The sequence below is a fragment of the Trichosurus vulpecula genome, chromosome 1 (genome assembly GCF_011100635.1).
Source record: "Trichosurus vulpecula isolate mTriVul1 chromosome 1, mTriVul1.pri, whole genome shotgun sequence".
Taxonomy (NCBI): domain Eukaryota; kingdom Metazoa; phylum Chordata; class Mammalia; order Diprotodontia; family Phalangeridae; genus Trichosurus; species Trichosurus vulpecula.
In genome coordinates, this window is record NC_050573.1 from 400,562,733 (window position 1) to 400,590,261 (window position 27,529).

General features: G+C 40.4%; 2 protein-coding genes across 5 annotated transcripts in view; one reads left to right on the plus strand and one right to left on the minus strand.

The window, feature by feature from the left end:
- Nucleotides 1-3,261, plus strand: part of IL7R (interleukin 7 receptor) — a 29,683-nt gene extending 26,422 nt beyond the window's left edge. For both annotated transcript variants that reach the window (XM_036742406.1, XM_036742407.1), the window contains one exon: nucleotides 610-3,261. In XM_036742406.1, coding sequence (XP_036598301.1) covers nucleotides 610-1,098 — 489 coding nt within the window. In that variant the 3' untranslated portion in view covers nucleotides 1,099-3,261. The remainder of the gene's footprint in view (nucleotides 1-609) is intronic.
- A 10,424-nt stretch (nucleotides 3,262-13,685) lies between these two features.
- Nucleotides 13,686-27,529, minus strand: part of CAPSL (calcyphosine like) — a 51,953-nt gene continuing 38,109 nt past the window's right edge. For all 3 annotated transcript variants that reach the window (XM_036767242.1, XM_036767233.1, XM_036767225.1), the window contains exons 4-6: nucleotides 27,066-27,275; nucleotides 23,455-23,558; nucleotides 13,686-14,192 (exon numbers count right to left, since the gene is read on the minus strand). In XM_036767242.1, coding sequence (XP_036623137.1) covers nucleotides 23,457-23,558; nucleotides 27,066-27,275 — 312 coding nt within the window. In that variant the 3' untranslated portion in view covers nucleotides 13,686-14,192; nucleotides 23,455-23,456. The remainder of the gene's footprint in view (nucleotides 14,193-23,454; nucleotides 23,559-27,065; nucleotides 27,276-27,529) is intronic.

Sequence of the window (27,529 nt, forward strand, 5' to 3'; positions counted from 1 at the left end):
AGTGACCAGGAGGATGCTATGAACAAGTTTTTGGGAAAGAAGACCATAATAAGATACTAGTCTCTTTCTCTTATCCCTGAATTTCCCAGGCCTGTAGAGGATGACCACAGCACCACCAGGGCCTAAAAGAGCTACAGCACCTCCAAAGACCATACTATCAGAGAGTAAAACAGACAGGGGAACATTGGGCTTCACAAGGAGTTAAACTCAGGGGCAGGGAACTGCTTCGAGGCCACATGTGGCCTTCTAGGTCCTTGGTTGTGGCCTTTTGACTGAGTTCAAGTTTTACATAACAAATCCTTCAGTTAAGAGGATTTGTTCTGCGAAGTTTGGATTCAGTCAAAGGGCCCCACTTGAGGACCTGGAAGGCCACATGTGGTCCAGAGGCCACAGGTTCCCCACCCCTAAATAGGACCAGAAAATCACTGCCCAGAGTTTATAACTCTTTCTGGTGGCTTATGTCCTAATAACACTATCTGCTGAGGGGCACTTTTTATATTCTGTGGAAATATATCCTGATCCATTGTCAGAAAGAATGATTTTCCAGAATTCTTGTTAGCACGTTCTTCTACTTCAATGTCTGAACACATTATCTCTTTTCTTGTCCAGAATTTCAACATCAGCTTCAATCCAGAAAGCTTCCTGGACTATCCAATTCATAAAGTGGATGGCATTCAAGCCAAAGAAGAGGTAGAAGGTTTTCTGCAAGTCCCGCTCCCCCGAGACCTCAATGTCACAGAGAAGATTGGGCTCAGCCCTGACTGGCCATCTGAGAATAACATCATCCCACCAGTGGCTTATGGAGGAAACTCACCCCCAGTTTGCCTGCATGGGAACTTCAATACATGCGATCTTTCCATGGTCATGGCCCCAAAGCCACCCAACCACCAGGAGAACAGCAAAAATGAAGCTCGTTTCTGTGGAGGCCTGCTTCTTAGCTCTGACTCCAGAAACAGTGCCTTGGCATTCCCTTTTCCACTCAGACTAGGAGTCTTGGCTCCAAATCCAACTGCCCAAGGACAACCCATCAATGCAAATCTGAGGTTAAGTCAAGAAGAAGCATATGTCACTATGTCCAGCTTCTACCAAAACAAGTGAGCCTCAAGAAATCCATGATTTGGAGCATCACAGCCAACAAAAACAACAGAGGGGGCTGCTTGGAGACCCTATTTCCCAGCCAGAATCTAGTCTCTGATAATAACTCAACATAAAAAAGAAAAGGCAACTTTTCTATTTGTAATGCATCTACATAAACCAAATTTTGAAACATCTCTTTGGCCATTCTCTAGTTAAGTGATGCTTCCTTCTAACAAGATTAGAGTGCCCTTGCTTCTATTGTTATTGATTTCAAAAACAAATTACCAAGCTATTCAATTCTTTGAAAATGGAAGAAGAAGAGAAAAGGAGGAAGGGAAGAGGGAATGATGAAAAGAAAGATGAGACAGAGGGAGGAAAAGAAGGAAGAAATGAAGAAAATGAGGGACAAGTGATGGATGAGACCCACAAGTATAAACCCAGGATACACTCTCATAATCAAAAGTTGGCAATGTGGGCATAGAAATAGAGAGTGCCAAAGACACTCTACGATTCTAGCTTGTCTCCCAGCTGCTCTGAACTACCTGTCACACACCATTTTGTAGTTTACTATTTAACCACAGACAGTTTTTGGCAATGGAAATGCCACACTCAAAGCAGGAAGTCCATGTCTTGGGAAATATACCCCAGTTCTAAGAAAGAAGGGAAATGAGCTTTTTTCTGGTTCAAGAATCACATCTGCAGAGTCTGAAGATAGAAAATACAAATGACTTTTGAGATTGAAACATAGAATCACCAAATCTTAGCTCTGAAAGGGACCTTAACAATCATCTAGGTCAAACTTTCACCCAATTCTCTACAGTCTAAGGAAATCACCATCTCACTGTCTACATTCTATCTGGGGACAAAACAAAACCTCTTCTATTTTTCTATGACAGTCCTCAACTTGAAATTGATTAATGGTAGGAAAAAATGATGATTTCTGAATTACCAAGGCTGTGGGGTTCACTGTGACCAGCTATTATCAAAGTTTGTAGCCATTACTGGTTCTTGGAAGAAATCTCATTGCTAACCTATGATGTCAGGGCATTTCAGTACATGAAGTAAGTGAATAAGCTTTCATGTTAGCATTAGTCAATCAACAACCTGCATTTATCCATGAATTGCCCTGCTCTTCTGAAAACTTAAGAAATGGAGCATGTTACATTTATTTGTAGTTAGTAAGTTCTGGCCATATTAGGGATCTTCATTGGATTTCATTGGAAGTCACAATTTGTGGACACCTTAGAGACATGGTTGCTTTTACCTTTTGTCTCTCTTAGTTTGATGGAAGTTCAAGGATGTATAGCAAGCTACAAGCATAGAAGGAAGATGACAGATATAGGAATTAATCCAAATCTCAAGGACTGAGATTAAAGCAACTGGCTATTGCAGTCCTCCATTTGCTGCTGTCCCCTGTCCCTCTCCTCTTAGGGCCATCCCTTAATATAACGCAGAGAGGTTAAAATGGGAGAGGTGAAGCTGGGGAATTAATGTTGCATAATAGATCTAGGGCAGCCTTTCCCCTACCTAGTTTAATGCCATGATGATGATAATTTTACTACCTTACATGCTTTGTACAATGATCTGTATTATCTCTGTGAGGTTGGTATAATTATTCCCATTTGAAAGATGCCAAAAAACAAGACACAAAGAAGTTAAGCAATCTGCCCAAGATCACACAGAAAGTTGGTGGTAGAGTCAGCATGAGAACCCAGGTGTAAGGGTGTGTTTTATATGAGTAATGGATTAGAGCCAAGAAAAAATGCCCTATGTTCTGGACCGAACTCCAACACTCCACTAGAGGACTTCTAAGATCCCTTCTCTCTCTAGCATTCTATAATTCTGTGATTTGATATAATGTTGTCATTTGAAACGTTGAGCATGAGTGAAAATAGACACATTTGAGAACAGACACATGCCTGTAGTCCTTACTGTTGGAAGGGTGAAACTGGTGGAAGTTCTGAGCTGCAGTAGGACTACAAACCAATTGGGCATCTGCACTAAATCTGTAACCAATGTGGTGAGCCCTCCATGAGTGAAGGGTCAACAGGCTGCCTAAAGAGGAATTAATGGGCTCAGGTTTGAAATGGAGTGGGACAAAACTTCTATGAAAAGGAAAGGAAGGAAAGGAAGGAAAGGAAGGGAAAGGAAGGGAAAGGAAGGGAAAGGAAGGAAGGAAAGGAAAGGAAAGGAAAGGAAAGGAAAGGAAAGGAAAGGAAAGGAAAGGAAAGGAAAGGAAAGGAAAGGAAAGGAAAGGAAAGGAAAGGAAAGAAAGGAAAGGAAAGGAAAGGAAAGGAAAGGAAAGGAAAGGAAAGGAAAGGAAAGGAAAGGAAAAGAAAGGAAAGAAGAAGGAAAGGAAAGGAGAAGGAAAGGAAAGGAGATGAAAGAAAGAAAGAAAAAAGGAAAAACAAAGAAAGAAGGAAGGAAAGGAAGAAAAAGGAAAAGGAAGGGAGGAAGGGAGGGAGGAAGGGAGGAAGGGAGGGAGGAAGGAAGGAAAGAAGGAAGGAAGGAAAGAAGGAAGGAAGGAAGGAAGGAAGGAAGGAAGGAAGGAAGGAAGGAAGGAAAGAAGCCACATTTATATGAAAAACATGATCATTACATGTATAATTGCTGCTAATGCTTGATGCACACACTGACTTGCACTATATAGCATTTAAACTTAACTAGTCTCTTTCCCTGTTGAAGCAGAGAATCTGCCTAATCTTGGACTTTTGAAAGAAAGAAAGGTCTTCAGATCGCATTGGAAACAAAGATGAATATTGTCATTTCTCTTACAAGATGGATCTACACTGAGCGTGACTAGTAAAGAGATTTATAAAGCATCGGGCTGGTATGATATTGGACATGGTTGCACTGCATAAGAAAGAAGGGAAATGAGCCCTAAATTAGTTTGCTTTTGGCAGGAAAGGGCTGAATTATTGTTTTTTGGCTGCCTGTGGTCCCTTGCCTCTTGTTCCTCTTTGGTTTCCTTGTGGTAATCTTCATCAATGGATGAATGGACCATGAACTTGATACAGCATAAGACTGGACGTTCCCTGTACCAATGTGGCAAGGGGCAGAATGACTTGAGGCTAGTCAGGACAGTAGAGAATGTCAGTGTCAGGAAAAGTACTGAAAGCAAAGCATTACCTATCAAATGAAGGCTAAAAAAAAAACAAACCTGTAATTCACTACTCCAAAGATCATGGCTTGGGCTCACATTTTCCATATGCATGAAATATATTTTGCAGAGCTGCTAAGTGCCCAAATCAATAACCAATGTATGTTTCTATGGTTTATTTAATTAAATGATACAAAATTCAAGTGTTACCTTCTGTGTCTTCTATAAGCATCAGTAATGAAGACCTCCTTGAGATGAATGATTTGTATAGCCATCCTCAGTCATTGGCCTATGATTCTGAAAACTATTACCCCTTTGTAAGTTTGGGTTTTCAGATTGACTCATATCCTCTTTCTCTTCATCCTAAGTATGTGCCCAAGATTTGAGTCACTATAACAAGGGGAGCAGTGATGTCTGAGCTCTGATTGTATCATCTGAATGCTTTTCATGAGCATGGATAACTAAGAAAGAAAAGGATTCTAGGTTATGACGGGCACTTTCATTTTTCTAAGCAAATGAATTGTTAAATTACCTTCCTGAATATTAGCTTCACCAGTTAATAACAATTGACACAAGATACTGGCTAAAGTGTTATTTGTGTCTCATTAAAGCCCATAGGTGAGCCTGGGTTGTTGAAGGCTATGCTAGTCAAATGCAAAATGGCAATATGAAGAATGCCATAGAAGAACAAAGACACACACACATCTAGCCTGTGGCTTCTGTCTTTGCCTTTAGGCCTACCCAGAGAATGCTGCTTCCCCCAATGCAGTCCCACCCTGCATGTGTTTTGTGCCTTTGTCCCTGAAACTTCTTGGGGAGCTTCATATTCCACCTGCATGCCTAGGGCCTCTGCCTTCACCCCAGCATCAGCCCCAATCCAGCCCAATGCCTCCTGAGCCTCCCAAAGTAGCCTGTGTCAGCCCCACCCGGCTTCCCTACCTTTTTCCCCTTCTTGTCAACCCAAGTGCTTTAAAAGCCTTTCCTAGACTAGAACCACCTCAAATTGCTGGCTTCTGCCTCCTATTCAGACTGCACTGCTCCTTTCCCTGCTCCTGCCAAGTGTGGGGTAGGTCTTCCAGGCCTTGTAAAACTCAGCAGCAACATCTCTCACAAAGCTGAACATCAAGAGAAGGCCCTGAAGAGTCTAACCACCTCTCCCTAAATGAACTTTTCTCCAGTCACTGATAATCTGACTGAATACATCCTTCAGTAGTTATACTCTCATCCCATTACTGATCAACCCTGATCTCAGTAATTCTGAACCTCCGGATGTCATTGCACAAGTCCGGCTCCTGGTCCACCACTGACTCCCAATTCCTCTCGACATGATGACCCCAACATCACACTCCAGATCAGCCCGCATCCTTTTGCTATGCTCTCTGGAATGACTGACCCATGAGTTAGAAAGTTTGTTTCATCTTAACTTTTTCCTTTATCACTCATTCCATCTTCTTGTGCTCCCTGAGACCTGGCTCCCTCCTCATGATGCTGTATCTGATCCTCCTTTCCCAACACTGGTTGCACTTTCACTCATATACCCAAATCACTAGTCATGGTGAGGGAGTGGAAATACTCTTTGCTTCCCATTGTTACTCCCAGGATCTCCCTTTACCAGAATCACTCAGCAATCTCTCCTCCTTTGAGGTTCATTCAATCCATATTTATACCTCAATCAAGATTCTGGTAGCTTTTGTCTACCAATTTAGGACCCTCTCCTTCCTTCCTCGGTGAGTTCAGTGCCTGGTTTGTGGTTTTTCTCTATATAGATAGTCCCTCAAACACCCTAAATTCCAAATTCCTCAGTTTATTCATTTCCTATGATCTACTTACTCCTCCACCCCATTTCATCTAGGAACTGAAGTGGTCATACCTTTAAGCTTGCCATTACCCAAAATGTTCCACTTCCACACTCATGAACTCTGAAATTCCTTAATTTAATCAAAATCCTTTATCATTTTATATTTCCCTCTGCCTTATCCTCCCTGTTCTTCATTCTCACAGTGATCCCTATTCCTCCACCCCTCAGTCCTTCCCTAGGCCATCATCCCTGCAGTGACTATGCTCTCCTCTTTTCCCCATCTTGACCCCTTGGTAACCTAGTTTAATTCTTCACACTCTTCTGCTCTGCAGACCTTTGCCTCCTTATTCCATTGTTATGCATGCCCTGCCAAGCCCCAACCTTGGATTACTCCAATCATTTGCCACCTTTGCTCCTATTCTCATGCTACTGAACAGAGGTGGAGAAAATCACAAAACCCTATTGACTGGGTACACTATGGATTTATGGTACATAATATCAACTGGGCCTTCACAGAAGCAAAGCAATCACTTTACACCTCCCTAATTGATTTATTACTCCATTCGCTACACCTGGTTCTCCAAACCTTTTCATCCATCCTTAGACCTGCCATGGCTCCCTCTTTGCCAACCCTCTGCCAACTGAGAATCTTGTCTCATTTTTCACTGAAAAAAGGGCCATTAACTGAGAGTTCCTTCTTTTCTCCTTCTCATCTCACTTCACTCAAATGCTTTCTGCCACTATTTCTTTTTTCCTCTGTTTCAAATGAAGTGGTAGTCCTTCTTGCAAAGACACATCCCTATAGGCACAAGTGATCCCTTTCCTTTTCACCTTCTCCAGCAGATTGCCCCTTTATTATCCCTAGTCTCTCATTTATCTTCAATTTCTCCCTATCAGCTACTTCCTTGCTGCTGCCCACTCCAGCTAACTATCATCCTTTATCTCATCCATTCCATGGCTACAGTCCTTGAAAATGTTGTTTATAATGGATGCCTTTGCTTCCTTTCCTTCACTCCTTCCTCTGCAGTCTGGCTTCCCACATCATCATTCAACTGAAACTATTCTCTCCAAAGTTACCAATGATCTCTTAATTGACAAACCTAATGGCCCTTTCTCAATCTTCATACTTCTTGACCTCTTTGTGTGTTTGACACTGTCAATCACCCTTCTTCTCAACAATATTTTCTCGCCTCTAGATTTCCATGAAACTATTCACATCTGGTTCTCTTCCTACCTGTCTTCTTTACTGGATCTTCATTCAGGTCATTCTGGCTAACTGTGGGTGTTGTTAAGGCTCTGTCAGCTCATGTGGGTTGAATTATCACCTCTTTGAAGATAATTCTCGATCCCTAGGGATTATCCATCCCTAACCTCCCTGCTGATCTTCAATCACATATCTCAAACTGCCTGTGGGATATCTCAAACTGTATGTCCTATAAATATCTTAAAATCAACATGCCCAAAACTGAACTCATTATCTTTCCCCAAAAACCCTCATTTCTTCCCCATTTTCTTTATTACTATTAAAGGGCACCACTATCTTCCCAACCAACTAGATGCAGTCTGGTATTTTTCTACTAAAGTGAAATTATTATTAATCAATACTTCATCTCATCTCCATTTTCCTGACTCTTTTCTTTTTATAAATATATTTTTCAAAAATTTCCCAGTTACATGTAAAAACAATTTTTAACATTCATTTATAAAACTCTGAGTTCCAAATTCTCTATCTTCCTCCCTCCCTACCCCCACCCCAACTCATTGAGAAGACAAGCAGTTTGATATAGGTTATACATGTGTAGTCATGAAAAACATATCCATAATAGTCATGCTGTAAAAGAAAACATAGCCCAAAAAAACCTCAAAAAACATAAAGGAAAAAAAGTATACTTCAATCTGTATTCAGATACCATTGGTTCTTTCTCAGGAGATGGATAACATTTTTCATCCTAAGTCCTTCAGAATTGTCTTGGATCGTTGTATTGCTGAGAATAGCCAAGTCATTCACAGCTGATCATCTTAGAATATTTCTGTTACTTCGTACATAGTACATTTCACTTTGCATCAGTTCATGCAAGTTTTTCCAGGTTTTTCTGAGAGCATCCTGCTCATCGTTTCTTTTAGTACAATAGTATTCCATCATAATAGCATTTACCACAACTTGTTCAGCCATTCCCCAGTTGATGAGCATCCCCTCAATTTCTAATTCTTTGCTTCCAGAAATGAGCCACTATAAATATTTTTGTACACATAGGTCCTTTTCCTGACTCCACTTTTCAAAAGAAACCTTGAGAATACTCTTATCAATGATACCTTAGAATATAAGCTCCTTGAGAGGGGGAATTGTTTCCTTCTTTATACTTGTATTCTCAGAGCCTGGCACATAGTAGACACTTAATAAATGGGTGTTGATTTATTTATTGCTTGGTTAAAGAAAAGGTCCCAGGCTTATATATAATTCCCTGACCTTGAGTTGAGGGTGCTGTTGCTGCTGATTTTAATATAGTCCTCTGAGATGCTTAGCCTTCTCTCTGCCTTATTCACAGTATAACAGAATATGAGAATTGGAAGGGACCTCAGAAGCTGTCTAATCGAACCTGAACAAGAATCCTCTTCACCTGAAAAGTCATCACCTCCAGTGAGGGGCAACTCACCACCTACTCGCTCCACTGTTAGTGCCCATTCTACTATTCGATACCTCCAATTTGTTAGGGAATTTTTCTTATAACAATCATACATCTGCTTCTTTACATTATTCCAAGGTTTATCCTTTGGGGGTACAGTGTTTGGAGGCAAACCAACCTAATCCTTCTCCCCCATTTTGCAGATGAGGAAACAGAATCACAGGGAATTTCATTGATTTGTCCAAGTTCATACAGGTATGAAAAAAATCCCCCTTAGCACAGTGTCTGGCACATACTGGGTTCTTAACAAATGCCTGTTTCCTTCCCTTTTAACAGTGGAACCATCACTCTTACTCAAAGTCCATGAGCTTGTCAACTCTTTGACTTAGGGTTAGAAGTTTTTTTTAATTCAAAGTTTCTGATTTTTTCTAAACATTTTTCATATCAAACCACTAATTGTCAGGCTGTATCTCATCAAATAATTTGGGAGACTCCACTCAATGAAACTACAAAGAAGTTGTATGAAGCTAGGATGATAAGACTCCCTTCTGCCCCAAAATGCTCCTGGTTGCCACATAAATTATCCTAGAGACAAGAACTAAAGAGCTAGATAAAGCCAGCCAGACACAGTAATACAGCTTTTTTTCCAAACTCTTTCATGCATATCTAACAATCTCAACACTTTCTTAGGATCCTGACCAATGTATGTCATATTTTTCTTTATAAAGACCTTTAGGAGTTAAAACACACGAAGCGAAAATTAGCTACTAAGAAATTAATAGGTTCTTTATCAGTTTGATGTCCAAATGGTCTAACTAGGTGAAAGCAAATCCCTGTGAGAACGGAACAAAGGCTGGGTTAGTTTGGGTTGGGTATTACACTGAGAGGAGAAATGGAGTGACAGGTCTAGAACACCAGATGCATTTTAAGGAAGACAGGACCAAATGTCAAACTACAGGGCAGGCAGAAGACATCAGGGGATATTGGAGCGTCTGAAGGAGGAAGGGAATTGCTATAAACTGAGAAAGATATTTAAAAAGGAGAGACCTGTGCCTGGTCAAGAGGGAGGGGAGAAGATATAGGGAAAGGAAGACTACATAAAAGCAACTTCAATTAAACCATATATTAAACACCAACCATAAACAAGGTATTGTGGCTCCTGCCCTCATTTATCGCCTTGAATTGTTAGTTAAATGAGCCTGTGAAGTAGCAGTACCATTTAGATTATAAGTTACAAAGAAGCTGTTGTTAATAGAGGGAATTTCCTTACCTGGGAGTTCCCTATACTGACGAAATCACAGATCCAGCCCCTATCTATTTGTTAAAAGATTTTTTTCAATAAAAATAGATATAGTATTTTAAACTTGAAGGTACCTTAGAGGCCATATTGTCCAACTCCATACTTTACAGACAATATGTGCTGTAGGATATCTGAGGAGAGAGATATCACTTCTGACTGGAGCAATCCAGGACAGCTCTGAGAATCAATAAGATAGACATAGAAAAATAAGAGAGAGAGGACTTTATGAACAGGAAACAAAGCATGAACAAAGGTCTGTTGCATAATTTTGCCTCTGACTGGCCCTGATGCCCTATTATTTCTCTGTCTAGGTGCCATGTTAGTAATATACTTAACAGCATCTTCCCTGAAGGCCAAGTCAGAAGCCCAGTCTCTAAACACTAAATTACAGAGTCAGAAACTTCAGTCCTGGGAAAGTTAGCACATCTGTTGAGTGACATTCAAATAATCAGCCAGCTGCCTAGTTCACAGTCACCTCTCCAACTGTATTGTTAACCACTGCAGCCACAAAGGAAAGAGAGTTCCCTAAGGCCCAACTTTACTAAATGTCTGCATTTATTTGCAAAGAGATGGAGTGCTGGGCTTGCAGTCTCAAAGACAGGTTCAAATCCTGCCCCAGACAGCTAGTTGTGTTGTCCTGGGAAAGTAATTTAGCCTTTCTCTCACTCCTAATTTCTTTGTTTATAAAAAGGGAATAATAACCTCTATAGCATTTGCTTCACAGGGTGGTTGTAAGGATCAAACGAGATCATCATTATAAAGTACTTTACCAACCTTAAAGCTCTCTATAAATGTTTATATTAATTGTAATCAATATTTGTTGTTGCTGATGTTCAGCCATTTCTCAGTTGTATCTGACTCTCCTTGACTCCATTTGGGGCTTTCTTGGCAAAGATACTGGATACATTTCCTTCTCCAGCTTACTTTACAGGTAAGGAAACTGAGGCAACAGGGCTCAGTGACTTGCCCAAGATCCCACAGCTAGTTAATGCCTAAGGCCAGATTTGAATTCAGGAAGATGAGTCTTCCTGACTCCAAGCCTGACAACTCTATCCACCTAGGCAGCATGGTATAAAGGAAAAGCCACGGAAATGAAATGGGTTCAAGTCCTGCCTCTAACACATGCTGGCTGTGCGACCCTGACTAAGCCACTTAAACTCTAAGTGCTCCAGACGCTGCTCTAAGACTCTAAGTTGCAGAGAAGGTGCCAACTTGCATTGGTAGAAGGAGTTTCCTCACCAGGAGTTCCCTAGACCAATGAAATCACAAATCAAATTGCTATCCTTACACACTTATATTTGTTACATTAATCGATTATATTCTACTTAACTATGTACGGGCATGTATCGGGCTCTCTGAGCCCAAAAAAAAAAACCATATCATTTAGACAGAAAAGGTGCCAAACTGCACTGGTAAAGGGAGTTTCCTCACCCGGAATTCCCCTATAGCCACGAAACTATAATAGTGTACTATGTCGCAAGTACGTTCATTACAGATTTTTTTTTCAAAAAATAATAGCATACAGTATGTTAAAGCTGGAAGTTGCCTTAAATCCTATATAGTGCAGACCCTTATTTTACAGATTAATCAAGAGGCATTTATTAAGTGCTTATTACATACCAAGCATCATGCCATGCATTAGGAACACAAAGATAAAATGGAAACCATCCCTCCTATATTCTATAGGATACAAGATAGTCTACAGAATATAGGAGTTTATATTCTACTGGTGGAAACATGCATACGTATAAATAAGTTTATCCCCAAAAGAAAAACCATCCACAAAGTAATGTGAGAATGAGACACGAAAACGAAAAGTTTCCCGAAGAAGATGGCATTTGAGCAGATCTGAAGGATTCTAAGGACTCTAGGAGGTGAACCCAAAAAAGTCAGTGACTTAGCCAAGGAAGCAGCAGAACACATCTACTACACTTGTTCGGACAACAGAAGTACAGATTATGGCAGGCTCCAGGGAGTATGTTAATGTTCACTGTGACATCTGTAAAGAAAACATCCAAATCTCCAGTAGTTTGAAGAAAAATAAGATTTTAATTGCTCAGTTGTAAAGGGACACACACAGGACTACCTAAATGAATATGTGAAACTCTAAACTCCACTTTGCCCTATGCACAGATCTCTTTGGCAAAATAACAGAAAGTTTTTCAACAAAATTCTTAAGGTAAATTTCCACTTTTTCTGAGAATGAATTTCCATTGCAGTTCCCTTTGTTTCATTATCATCTGTGACAGGAAAGGAAAGTGTGGAGTTTCTCCTGTTTCAAAGAAAAATTCCTTGCAGCTGGTTCATCCTTGGACACAAAGGGTTAAATGTTTTCCATTTAGAGATAATACTAAGAAGCATCACTTTACCCTGAGAGGCAGAAATGAAGACTTTCACATAGGTCCCTGGACCAGCTACACTAATTAGAGACAGTACCACTGTACGTTCAGGGATGAGGCTGGCAGGCATAAGTGCATGGAGAGCAACATCCCATATGTGCGTAGTAACATTTCAATAGAAAAGTGTTCCCGACAAAAGAAAACATCTGAGAGCGACAGTCAGTTTAAGAATGACTAGCTGCCTTTGGGGATTCTGTGTAGTCTAATTCGAAAAACTAACAGAAGCTCATGTTTGAATTCCTAGTATAGAAAACAATGGAAAGTTTTTCAACAAAATTCTTAAGGTAAATTTCCACTTTTTTCTGAAAATGAATTTCCATAGCAGTTCCCTTTGTTTTGTTGCCATCTGTGAGAGTGGGATTCACTGAGTTAGAAAAGTGATGAGCGTTGAAAATCTTGAAGCCTCTCAGGGTGGGGCTGAGCCTCTGCACCATACCAGACCTACACATGCTCTTTCCTTCCCTTCTTTGGACATCTCTGACTTTAGCCCATTCTTCCCTTCTCCCTTTCCAATTTCTCATGTTCAGATAAAGAAGAACTTCTCAAATCCACAAGAAACCAGTAAATGTGTACATTCTTCTTTTGGATAAGGGTTAAGCTGAGGGTTAAACCTGAAAGCTAATTATAGTTGCACCAAGTTTTTTTTCCCTTCAAACTTTCTTTTCTAGCTGAAATAATATCCAATTACCTTCACTAGTTTACTGCAATCAGAATTTATAGTATCATTCCTAAATCAAGGGTTTTTTTTTCATTTCTTTCACCTAGCAAAATAAATATCTCTCTATTCCACTCCCCTTCCAGCAATTCCTTTAAATGGCTCAAAGATGTTGGGATGCAGTGGAAAGAGGTCAGATTCTAGAGTCAGAGGACTGACTCCTCCTTTGACACTATCTGAATGACCTTGGATAAGTCATGTAATTTCTCTGTACCTCAGTTTTCTCATCTGTAAAAAGGAGGGAATGGAGAAGGCTGACCCTGACCTGTCTCAAGGAAGACTAGAGGATACAGTCCCAGAGATTAATGCCCCATAGACAGCATCAAAAGTATGAATCCTCACATACTTGGTATTTGTATTTGTTTGTAGCCTAATGAGCTGATACAGCACATGGTGTCCATCTCTTACTATATGAAATTATGGAAATTCACCTAGAGGAGGTAGCACCTCCCAGCACTATCCTTGTTAACCACACTTACTCACCTGGTCCACCCAAGTGCATGTGTTTGTATATAAGTCCCTGTGTAAAGCCTTTGTGTGTGCATTTAAGACCCCAATTTAAAGTCTGAATATAGTTGTCTGGTTTTAGTTTTAGTTTTTAATAATCCTAGGATGAAGTATGTCTTCATGTTATTTAGAAACGATTGTCAAGAATACACTAAGAAACACACAGTAAGTTCAGAGTGATTATGAAACAGACATTACTTATTTTCCCCAGTTCTCATGTGGATTCCTTCCAGCCTGGAATCTAAGAGATGGGAAAAGAGGAAGCTGTAGGGTAACAGATATAGTCTTAATTTTAAAGATGCTAACATGTGGTTATTTTATTTGAACACTAGCCAAGTGTTCTTTCTCTCTTAATGTCTTAGGATAGTTTTTTGGTTATTTGTGAGGAAACAATACCATGTACATACTTTCCTTAAGGAAATGGTGCCAATGGCTGTGTAGGAGGAGAAAAAGCAAATCGTTCAGAAGTCCACATACATATGATCATGTCAGAATTAACAGTGATGAAATCCTTTCAAAAATCATCCCATGGACAGTCTTTGATTCCAGAAAGAAGCAAGAACCAAAAAGTCACAATCTCCAGGTCTTTCGCATGATAAGAATGAAGTAGGCATCACTGTCAATGGAAGCACTAACCCCAGCATAATAGTCCAGAAAGTCCTCTTGGGAAACCTGCATATGGAAGGGAAGAAAAAGGGGGTGGGGGAGCAAAGTCAGGAAATGGTGCCACCAAAGAGCATTCTGGGTTAAAGACAGGTTGGAGTTGCTACTGGGATCCTGGTTTGACCTGCCTAACCCAAAAAGCAGAACCCAAATGGTGTGCATGAATAGGACAATGGATAAATTTAAACATCACCACACCATGCATGGAGTACCTACAATTCTAGATAAGAGCCATGTGGGTTAAGACTTGTTTCTGGGAAATACTTGTTAAAGTTCTTATGAGTAAACTTGGAGATGTAATACTTTAACTCATTCACACATGCTAATATTTGAGCTTGCAGAGAGCAGAGCCTTTAGGGAATGGGGAGAGGCACCCAGAGGGGAACTGAACATTGATATTGTTCATGTAGGGAAGGTTCACTGGGGCACTGAAATAGGAACTGCCTGACCAGCCAAGGGTAACAGGAAGAAACAAAAACCAGTGGCATGAAGTGCTGAGAAGAGGGAAAGACCACCTACAAGATGGTAGACTGCTAGAAAACTATGTATTCTGACTTCACAATCTGACTGGCAAAGCCTGAAGAGCCTATTTGGGTACTGGGGTGCTAGGGAGGGGAGGAGAGGGTGTTGTCTGTGGATTAACCTATACCATCCACAATGGGCCATGAAGTTAAAGGAAGGAGGGATCTCTGAGCTCTGCTCTTCTTCCCACCTCAACCTCACCAGCTTAGCAACGTCAGAAAAGATTGTCACTAATCCTCGGAAGTCATAAAAACTACTAGCTCCCTAGGAACTTTCTTGGCTTACTCAATGGAAGCCATCCAGCCTACATCAAATTCTCAAAATGATTATTCTTAGTTTTGGGTGGGAGGCAGGAAGGAGTTACCAAGTTTAAAAAGCATAATGAGAGAATTCTACTTAAATAGAACTTTATCCATATAAGTGAATGAAGTAACACCTAGTAATTCAATTACCATTGAAGCAACATGCTACTCCTGATCCAGAATTAAGAAAGCCATTATCAGGGGTAAGAAATGACATTTTGAAGAGCACTGTTAATACAACAATACATTAGCAAATAAGAGGAAGCTTATCTGAGGATAAGCTAAAAACTGAAACTACAAAAATAAAGAAACTGCTGCGTCAGTAGAAATTGCCAAAGGTGTCTCCGCTCCCTGCTCATACAACTGCGAGAGCATATTAGATGATTCCAAGTCCTTCAGTAGAAGAAACATGCCAGCATCAGACTGTTGTGGCAAAGCACAAATTAACAACATGGACACAAAATGTCAGGTTGTATTATAAACGAAGCCCATTCATTCATTCAACATATATTTACTGACTGCCTATTAAGTACAGAGTGTCATACTGACCTATAACAATAAATAAAACATTATTTAGCTCCCAAGAACCAGATTAAATGTAATTGGAAAATAATAAAACTGTAACAGAGATGATGTTAATTTGTGGTTTGCTAAGTCAGTATAAGGCAGCTAGGTGGCACTCGTCTTCATGAATCCAAATCTAACCAAATTAGCTGTGTGAACCTGGGCAAGTCACTCAGCCCTGTTTGCCTCAGTTTCTACATCTGTAAAATGAACTAGAGAAGGCAATGGCAAACCATTCCAGTATCTTTGCCAAGAAAACCCCAAATGGAGTCACGGGGAGTTGGACAGGACTGAAAAAAACCTGAGCAACATTAGCAAGTCAACATGCCTCCAGCAGAGATCTATTTAGACTTGAATTTGACACAACTTCTCTAGGCAGCTCTTGAAGACTTGAAGGTGCCAACTTGCATTTGGTGGAAAGCATTTCCTCACCAGGAGTTCCCTACAAATCAATGATTACTAATATTTGTGAAGTGCTTAGCACAGGGCCTATAGCACCCAAAGTAGGTGCTATATAAATATTTCTTCCCTTCCCCCTTCTCCTAACCTGTGAATGGTTAGTACAGGCATCAGGATTCTTCTACCTTCTCAACTCTAATGACTGAACTCCTACTTCGGCTGTCAGTTGACACGGGAGCACTTTGCTATCTCATGGAATTGTACCACCTTTAAGATATAGAACTTGGAAATTCTGCTCACTAAACTCTTATCCTTCCAGGGGTGGGGAACCTGTGACCTCAAGGCCACATGTGGTCTTCTGGGTCTTTGGGTGCGGCATTTTGACTGATCATAGATCCAATTGCTATCCCTACATTTATATTTGTTCTATTTATAGATTATATTCTATTGAACTGTATGAATATGTATCAGGCTATCTGAGTCTAAGAAACTCCAAGATGATTTTAGCAAAATGCTGCTAACTGCTAACAGGTGTACCATATGAGGACATTTAATGGCAGACACACACATATTTTATATGCACTTACAAAACACTTTACGTTATAATCTCATTTGGTTCTTTGCAACTGTTAGTGAAGTTGGTGCTATTATTATCCTTATTTCAATTGAACCTCAGAGAGGTTAAGTCACATCTAGTGAGGAGCTGAGGTGGGCATATGTTTGTATAGTGTGTTTCCATATGCACACATTCCGAAGTCTCTTACAGGATAGTCTTCCCCCTGGGATTCATCCCTGTCCTCCTCAGTCACTCTCCTACTCTGCCTGTGCCTTCCACTGTGCCCGTTAGAATTCCTAGTCTGCTACTAACCCTTCTCTTTGCGTTTTATCTTTTCCCCCCACACACCATCATCTGCTCACACTAACTGAAACCTGAAGAGAGTACATGCCCTGCTACCCTCACCATGGTTGGAGACTCCAGAATTGTCCCACACATTTCTAGTAGGTAAAATCAGTTAAATTTCATGACTTTTTTCTAGCAGTATTTAGCAGCCCAGGAATAAGAGGGGAGAAATTGCGTGACAGGAGTTCTGAGAAATGGGAATTAATTAATTGAGAACTGTATGGGGCTAAATCTTTCTAGGATGATGACTAGTGAAGTCTACTATTGACTACTATTTGAGTAATAGACTGTGGAGTTAAAGGTGGGTGGGAAGCAAAGTAAAGATAAAATAAGGGAAGAAGAGGGATTGATCCAAGGATCAAGGTCACAATGAAGTCAAAGCCCAAACTTAGAGGGAATGAGAAAGTAGGAGAGGTCAAAGCAGGGGTGAGGAATCTGCGGCCTTGAGCCCATAGGTCCTCAAGAGCAGTGCTTTGAATCCAAACTTCATAGAACAAATCCCCTTAATAAAATGATTTGTTCTGTAAAACTTGGACTCGGTCAAAAGGCCACACTCAAGGACCTAGAAAGCCACATGTGGCTTCAAGGACGCAGATTCCCCACCCCGGAAGGATAGGAGTTCATAGTCAGTGAGCAGAATTTCCAAGTTCTGTATCTTAAAGATAATAAAATTCCATGAGACAGCGAGGTGCTCCCGTGCCAACTGACAGCTGAGGTGGGAGTTGAGGAGGTAGAAGAATCGTAAGGGTGGTACTAACCATTCACAGTATTGCTATAGAAACCAAGGAGATAATCCATATAAAGTATTTGGGAAACCACAAAGTATCTGCTTCATAAATTCCAGCCTTTGATGTCTAGTTTGTATGTTGTCTTTCTAGCGCTTTTTAGGCAGAAAGGTAGGTAGCATAGTGAATAGATTGCTGGACCTGGAGTCAGGAAGATCTGATTTCAAATCCAGCCACTGACACTCACCAGCTCTGTGACCCTGGGCAGGCAAATTAACCTCACTCTGTCTCAGTTTCTTCATCTGTAAAATGGGGGGTAATAACGGTGCCTGCCTCATCAAGTTGTTGTGAGGATAAGATGAGATATGTATAAAGCACTGTGCAAACCTTACAATGCTATATAAATGCTATCATTTTCCTTTTTTAGATTAAAAAGGGGCACCCATTAAGACGTGCTCAGCTGCGGGTCCAAATTCTGCTTTGAGGCATAACCTGAAAGATCCAGTTCATGTCTCTAGCAAATTGCTTGCATTGTAGACTAGGAGTTTCCAAGAGAAAACCAGCTCAACTCATTTCAAGCTTAAGATCAGGATTTTGCCATACTTGATATGCAAGTCTGAACATCAAGCCCTAAATTTAATATAAATGATAATGATATGGAGAGATTCATGTGAAACTCGATTTGAGTCTTCAAGGTTCAAAGCTGCTGCCCTCAACCTGACCAAGCATCCGAATATTTTTATTGGGACCCAATGGGATTAGCCAGGCCAGGCACTAAATTCTGTAGTTTTGTAGATGTTTGGTCAGTTTATTTCCATATCTGCCATTTTTTTTGGCAGGGTAATTGGGGTTTAAGTGACTTGCCCAAAGTCACACAGCTAGTACGTGTCAAGTGTCTGAGGTCGGATTTGAACTCAGGTCCTCCTGACTCCAGGACCAGTGCTCTACTCACTGTGCCACCTAGCTGCCCCTGTATACCTGCCATTTTTATAAACTGCTAGAGAAATAAAGCAGCAAATTCCATTTAGGTAAAAATTGGAGAGGGAGAAAAGGAGGGAGTTTAAGGTCTGATACATCCCATATCTCCAGGTCATTTTTCTCGTAGTACAATATACTGTACCTTTCTGGCAGTCATGAGGGAGGGTTGCTTCAAAAACCTGAATCCATGATGTTTACTCCCACTCTCGCTGGGTTGTGCTATGCTCTGAAAGAGGCTTCCCCCTCAATTTGAGGGATGGAAGAGAATTTGGATGAAGCAGGTGCATAAAGCAAGGAGGCAGCTCAGGCAACTTTGATCCAAAGAATTGTTTCACCACAACTCAGTGCCCACACTGAGAGTGCCAACCAGAATCCGTGGCTTTCACAGCTTCTCCATCTCATAACTTAGGACCTATCAGCCCTTTTGCTTCTATGTTCTAGAAGTCACTCCCTTATACTTACTAGGCAAAAGTCACACCAGTGAATTGGTTGCACTTAATTTTTTTCAAAAACTAGCACTTTCCTCACCTCTTAGGGATGGGGGTGGGAGTGGGGAAACAGATATTAGATGACCTCTCAGGCTGTGGGTGCATTCAAATGAACAAGGAATTTGGTGTCAGAGGATTTGGGTTCAGATTCTGGCACCCGCATTTACTACCTGTGAAACCTTAAGCAAGTCTTGTAAACCCTCTGAGGCTTTCTTTCCTCATCTGGAAAATGAGGATAGTGAATCTAAATGACATTTAAAGGCTCCAAATTTATGATTCTTCCAATTGTGACAACCCAGCAGAGTCTTTTACAAGGGTAGAATTGTTTTCCTAATGAAGTTGGAGGAGTAAAGCCATTCTGTTCAAAAACAGAAGCTTTCCAAGGACCATTTTTATTTAAAAAAAACACAGGCACATGTTTATTTTTTTCCTTTGAATCACAAAATTTTCTTTGGACTTAAGAGCTCTTAACAATGGAATGACCAAACATGATTCCAGAAGACCAATGATAAAACACACTTCCAACTCACCTCCTGACAGAGAGGTGATTTGGGAGGCAGAATGATATACACAGCCAATATGGGAATTTGCTTTAAGTATGCATACTTGTTATAAGGGGTCTGTATTTCTTTTGTTCTCCAATGGGAACATAAGAGGTGAAAGGGAGAAAATATGGATTTTTGGTCATTAAGAATAATTTTTTAATTTGCTGCTACATTCACCCCACTCTTAATAGAAACTGTCTAGAAATTAATATCAGGTATGAATCATCATTCTGTCATCAGAGCTGAAAGGAATGAGGTTTTAACATTCAGGTTTTAAGGAGGGAAGAAACAGCATCAATGGATAGAGATCTACCCGGGAATCTGACACACCTAGCTTCAAGTCCCCCACCCCAACACATGATGGCTGAAATAATGATACAAACCTGGCCTCAGACTGCCTCTGCCACCCCTGGTTGTGTGACTCCAAGCAAGTCACTCAACTTCTCAGTGGCCCAGGCAACTCTTCAACGCTACAAATTGTACAACAGTTGTAGTCCTGTGTTGGTAGAGAAAACTTCCTCAGCAGGAGTGCCCTGTACAAATAAAGTGGGCTGGAAAAAAAGGGGAGGGGCAGGTAATTCCCACAGGAAGATTTGTCTCAAAAAGGGTTTGTTAGCCAGAAAAGTGTTAGTAGCATTTTATAAAGGTGTGATTGTAACCTCACGCCAGAGTCCAGAAATATGGTGCTTAACATGATCTTTGCACTTGGTTAAAGGTAAGCCCAGTGATAACCTGGAGTCCTCAGAGACTGTGGGAAAGGACAAACCTTTTCCCTTTATATCTACACAGGTCAAGAGAAGAAAAGGAAGGAGACGATTACCAGCTCTGAAGAAGAGCAGGGCTCTTTGACTTGTACCATCCTCTCTTCCTCCATCAGGTTCACAATCTGATTTCTCAAACTCAGACTTTCTTTGTGCAGACACAGTTTAGTGTTCCCATTGCCCTGGAGTTCAAAGCTCTAGCAGCGCTATGTTTATGCTTTCCCCACTTCTTCCCTGCCTCTTGTGGGCTATTAGCTCCTATTAGCTCATAGTTCACTTTATATTCACCCTTTCTCGTCTCTGGCACCCAAAGTCCAAGTGTATGGGCAAAATTATCTTCTAACCTGTACACAGGGCATCAGGCTCTCCTTCTAGGCAGACCCAAACTAGGCTTGGTGGTCAGGGCTTTGCCTCAGGGTACTGAAATTTAAAGGGTGCAGATAGCACTTGCAATCCTTCAATAACATAAAAACAACTGACAAGTCTTGCTAATAAGACTAGTTAAATAAAATAAGAAGCTATCTGATAGTAAATCTTCCTCTCCCAACCCCTAGCAGCTCTACCCCAGGTAAATTCCTGGGAGTACAAGATGATCTCGGAGATCTCTTCCAGTTCTAAATCTATGATCCTAGTGTGATCCCAAGATCTGCAGCTATACAACAATTAACCAATCAATCGGCTTTCATATGACTAGTAATGCCCCAGAAAGAATCTCCTAAAATAACTTATTTAATTGATATTTTAATTTGGCTTCGTAAGGTAGCCAAGCCTAGGAGCAAGAGAGAGTCTGTCACAGTCAGCATTCCGCTTCGAACAACAAATCACATCCTTGTACCCCATAGGTAGGCCATTTCTCTTGCAATCAAATCAAGTCATTGATCTTGATCTGTAAAGCCCCACTAGGGTAGGGTGGCTCAGAGGCTGTCTATTCCCCGCCCCCTGCAGCCTACAAATACTTAAGGTCAGTCAACCACTCCTGCCAACTGGTCACAGACTGGTGCTTTGAAGAATGAGATGCCAGTCATTAGCTGGGGAATGCTTTTCTTCTTTCCTCTTGCGGCTCTTGGCCTTGTCTATTTCAGACGACGTGACCCCATGATAAAGGAGAAGCACAGCTGAGGCTGCTAATATCATGCATTTTTTTAACATTTTAATTGCTCCCCTAGCTGATGGGTATCTGTGACACATACCCAACATGACAGGTAAGTTGGTAGGCATTCTTCTTTTTGAAACTGGCACCTCAAGGCTAAGACGATGTGATTTTTTAAAACATGACTATTTACCAAATAGAAAATATTTAAGGAAAAAATGCTGGAGAGTTCTGAAAATGAATGCTCATTTTTCTTCTTCCTTCTAACCTACCTGTACCAGGTATAAATGTTAAACAAAGACAGAATTCCGGACCTTGCTGGGAGCCTGCTGCCACTTTTGTATTTCAAGAGGAAGCACCACCATCACCATCGTTCAGTCGTTTTCAGTCATGTCTGACTCTTCATGACCTCATTTGGGGTTTTATTGGCAAAGATACCAGAGTGGTTTACCATTTCCTTTTCCAGTTCATTTTACCAATGAGGAAACTGAGGCAAACAGAGCTACGTGACTTTCCCAGGGTCACACAGCTAGTAAATGTCTGAGGCCAGATTTGAACTCAGGAAGATGAGTCTTCCTGACTCCAGGTCTGGCACTCTAACCACTATGCCACCTAGCTGCCCAAAAATAATGATAATAGCTTGAACTTCTGTGTTAGCCTTATAGCATACAAAGCATGTTAAATACATTAGGTCATTTCAAAGAAATGAGTCCTCTCAGGGGAATAAGAAATATAATTATTAACAGAGGCAAGAAGCCTACTCTGAATTTTTGACTCATGGGGCCCAGAATTTAAACAGTAAGAAAGGAGGTTATTGAGTCAGATGAGATACACCTTCCAGCGCCACAAACGTTGGTTGGCTGAGATCTGATAGTGACACCTCAAGCCCCTGTAAAACAGGAAACAAAACACAACTGGGGAAGACAAAGATCATATCCACCACCTAGTCCTGGTGATGAGTCACTCCGGCAAATAGGTACCAGCAGAGTAGAGGAGCAAGGCCCATCCAGCATCGGGAAACAGCATCTAGAACCCAAGGAACCAATGGATACAATGCCAACTGCTGCTCACAATCTGTAGGCTGCAGGCTGGAGAAGATATAGGGTTTCTTTTCAACTTCTTTTCTTTACAAAAGGCAAGGTGTCTCACCTACCCACGGCTACACAAGCAAATTTCAGTAACTCATAGAAAACTTGCTTCTGTAATCATGTATTTCACCAAAATGTTATTCAGCCTCATAGATCTAGAGTAGGAAGGAACCTCAAGGGCAATCTCATCCAACTCCTTCATTTTGAGAATAAACAGATTCTGGGGAGGGATTGAGTGATTTATCCTATGTCATAAAGGTGAACTAAGCAACAGGGGCAGGACTGGAACTCAGGGTCCTTTGCTTCCCAGAACCAGATCCTCTTCATTGTAACTGCTCCTTCCCCTAAAACCTGGCTGCTGGTATTTGAGACCATTCAGTCAATCAACAAGCATTTATTGAATACTCACTGTAGGTCAAGAATAGTGCTAAGCACTGGGGACACAAAGAAACATTAAAAAAAACATCTCCTGCCTTCTGTTCTGAAGAAGCATGCATTCCAAAGAGATCCACTCCAACTATGGACTGTGATAACAACAACCACCACAATAAAAAAATTAAAGATTTTTTTCTGCAAAACTGAACTACCTTGTCCCCTTCTATTGCAAAGGAAAAACATAACTTGTTAGAACAAACCAACTGAAGATTCACAGCAACTAAAACTAATTAGCTTGTCCTTCTAGAATTAGAATACCTGGGAAGAATGGGGAAGGAATCTACAGCAAACATGCCAACCGAAAGGTTCTTGTTGCTGGGTTTCCGCTTTTTGCCCTTTTCTCTTGCCGTAACTACACACTGCTTGGTGGCATGGAGATAAAAATGGAAGTGAATGTGGTCCCATTGGTTAGCCTATGTTAATCACTAGGAAGCAAGTAGTTGGAAAGAGAACCCTGGTTCCCCAGGTCATACATTTAGAGTTTCCACGCGGTTTTCATCATGATGATGAAATAGATATCCGTGTCTATCGATGCGCTCACTCCCGCGTAGTAGTTCATAAATTCCTCTGGTGTAACCTGCAGTGGCAAAATTTAAAACAGAAAGGGAAATCTTCACATCTTGTTGCTATATTGCCCAGATATAGAAGAAAACTAGAATCCAAAAGGTTTTCAAGTTAAAGCAGCTAAGGAATGGACCTGAAATAAGAGAATCCAAATAATGGACAGTAAAGAGTACGTGGGGAAAACACTTTCCAAAGGGAATGTGCCTTTTGAAGGAAAAACAAGCGGGGGAGGAGAGAAGGATACAAAGAATGAATAAAGAAGGCTTGACAATTTCTAGGCCAATTTAGATTTTTTAAAAGTGGCACACCATCAGCGTCATCTTGCTTAAGATCAAGAGCATGCCTGTTGAAGATATGTGAGACTGATACTCAAAACACAACTTAACTATGGTTAAGATTGTCATTCTGCGACATAACTGAAATTGAACAGGTTGTTGCTATGGTAGGCTAAGCACGGCAAAGGGGTTTTCTACCTTTGAAAGACTGGAGTTTAGTTCTAAGTGTTGAGACAGAATTCCAGTTTAATGATCTTCTATTCTTTGCTTTCATCAGAGGCAAATGTTTCACTGTATGAAGAGCAGAAGACATAACTGGCTTCTGTTTTTTCAGTTTTATACATGTGCTTATGCTCAGTTTTATTAAGCCAATGGGATCCTTCCTCTAAGTGTAGACTTTAGGCCATTTTGCTTTTTGAAAAAGAGGGGGAAATGTTATCTATCTTATTTCATAAGCCTTTTAGGCCAGAACAGTAGATATAACCAATTTAACTATCTAAGCAGTTGATTTGGGGGCAGGGAGAGGGGAAAAGTCATCAAATTCCAACCAATTATCTAACTGATTTGCTTGGCTTTTTGACTAACTTTATCCATGAATTCAACTCAAAGAGTACCACCGTTTATACCTGTAGAAAGAGTGGCTATCTAAGAAATTCACATTCCTAGTCAATCCTTGATTATACCTTAAGGATTCAGGATGGCAGGGACATCTGAAATTCACAGAGGAATTTTTAAAAACCCCTTTGCAGCCCATAGCTTCAACCTACTTCATTTTTGTTATGTTTTAAATCTCTACTGCTACTAAGAGTAATAATGATTTGAATTTCATCTTCATGTCTTTCTGTGAAAGTGTTAATGAGGACAAGGAGAGAAAGGAAGAGAGAGTACACCTAAAACAGGAAGAAGACACAAAACTGAGTCTGAATAATCCACAGAGAAGATCCTCCAAGGAATCCAACAGTAACTAGAGAAACAGAAAGAGAAAAAGTCGGTTAGATAGCTCAGAATTCAACATTTGTCAGAGACTTTGTTCTCTTCAATGGGTATGAATAGGATCCAGGGAAATTTGAAATCATTATTATTTGAGCTCTTAGTTTCACTAATGGCTCATTTATATAATAACCAATTTGCATACTCCTTCTTAAAATGTCAACTTCCACCTAGACCCCTGTCTGCCAATATTTGGTTTCCCCTGTGGTTTAATTACTATGTTCAGCACTCTCCTCGCTTGGTTTTCCAAATATCTTTGTCCCCTACCAACTCATCTTATAGGTTTCCTAGTCTTTACTTTCTAATCCCCTTTCTAATCCTCTAAACCCCAATCCTCAATTGTTATCACACTGTCACGTGTCCTGTCTAACTTCTGGAACACCTGCATGATGACCTCTTTCCTGGCTCTGGATGTTGGGGGCTACAGGGGCATTAGAATATATATAATATACATAGATAGATAGATTATATGTAGAATATATAGATATATATGGAATATATATAGAATATATAGAATAAAAGAATATTATTCGCTTTGTACTGCTATTTCTTAAACTTCAAAGTAGTTTGGTGGCTAGTCTACTCTGAAAGAACCCAAGTTAAAAAAAAGTCTGGGGCTGATAACTTACTTTACAAAGGGATTCAGTGGAGGATCCCTTCATATGGTGAGTTTCCCTAGTACTATTAAAACATAGTACAATTCAAAAAAGTTTGGTTTCATGAAACTTTTCAGGAATACTTCTAATATTTAAAGAAAGGCTTACTCTAAACCCAGTAATCTTGGATATTAAAATGTTTACTTCTGGTACCTTCTGCCACCACAAAAGTAAAGAGTTCTTTTATGTGAAGGATAAATGTCATCCTACATTTTTACCACTATACTTCAAAAGTTAAGCTGAATTGTCAACGAGAAAATTGATACTATTGATTGAACCAATGAGTAAAATAGTTCCTGGCTAAATAAGTTTAGGGTCAGAAAAAACCTTTGAGATCTAGTCAATGCCCCTTATTTTAAAGATGAGGAAACTGAAGTCAGATTTTTTTAAGTGACTTATCCAAGGTCAGATGGCTAGTGGCAGAGTGAAGGCTAGAACTCAGATCTCCTGACTCCAAAGCTAGAGTATTTTCTACCATTCTGAAGTATTTTTCTGAACTAAAAGGAAGATTGCTTATGTAAAAGCTTCTATTGCCCCTTTTGTCTATAATGCTGGAGGCTGCCAATGTAGTAATAAAGGCTCGCCACAGATTTCTGGGAAAAGCTGGGGAAAACTTCAGAAGATAATATATTTTTCCTTTTCCTATCTCCATTTTTCCTTCCTGTCAAACTATTCTTTTAGCACATATCCCTCTCCTAGTAAAAGAGAGGTTGATTTTATGCTTTTACCAGTTCTATGACTCTCAAGGTCTTAGTTTTCCCATCTGTAAAATGAGGGGATTGGAACAAAAAGATGACCTTTTCAGTCCCTTCCAGGGAGATCCCTAAGGGTCCTAAAACTCTCCTAGGAAGAAACTTCCCAGCTGCTGTTATAAGTCAGAAAACCAAATAGCAGAAGGAGGTCTGAGGACTCATGACTAATCATGGGGAATGACTTTTCTCCATTTGGAATGTTTGGTATTTCTTTCCCCAGGAATGTCCATTATAAGCGGGCAACGGGAACAGAAAGCAATTCCAAATATGGGTTAAGGACCACTCTGGGAGATGCTGCTTTCACCTCTCTAGTATGCAGCCAAAAGCTGATATTGGTAATGGTGACTTGGAAGAACTGAAGATCTTGAAATGCCTTCAAAATCATGCTCAGAAAGATTGGATCATATTGAGATTAAAACATAGGTCAGTGAACGTCTTCAGAGTTTGTATATTTTATTGTCTTCTAACTCTTGAGGAATTGATCATCCATGAATGGTACTAATGGTACCAGATGTACCAAAGTACTGATGATACTTTGTTAACCAGAATAATGTAGAATTAAACAAAGCAGGCCATTCCCCCACCATGCATGGAGATCAGATAACTTAGAGTTTTCCTTCTGTGGCTACCTATGACAACATATCTGGCTGCCTTAGTTATTTTTAGTACTTCAGTATTTGTCAACATTTTAAAACTTTAGTAAAGAACTTCCTTGCTTTCTTTCTTTCTATTTACAGGCAGATATGATGGAAAATTTGTTTAGTTCTGAACTCACCAGTTCCTTTTCACATTGAACAATTAAAATTGAATCAGCCAAGCTCCACTTAGCTTCAGTCCCTTCACTTACCAATCCATCCTTGTCATAGGGTGAATCAAAGTTATCCAGAAATTTTCTGAAAACTTGCTCTTCTGACCATTCTCCATTCTGGTACTTTGGATGGTGTTTTACATTGTACACCCCACGTAAATCCTCAATTGTTATCACACCGTCACCTGTCTTGTCTAACTTCCGGAAGGCCTGCATGATGACCTCTTTCCTGGCTCTGGACATTGGGGGCTACAGGAAGAGGAAAAAAATGCAAACCTAATAGAAAAGCACTGCTGTACTGTGCGATGAGTTCATTTACTGTCATTTACTGCATATCTACAAATGGACCAAATGATGGTAAGTCTTCGAAATTCCCAGGCAGCATTCTCCTTTCTTCTCCCCTGAACCACATTGTGGTTGTCTGTGTTCCATTTGGGAGAATACATCAATACCTACCATCCACAGGCAGGAAACCAAACCATGCAGAAATTAGATCCTTGATG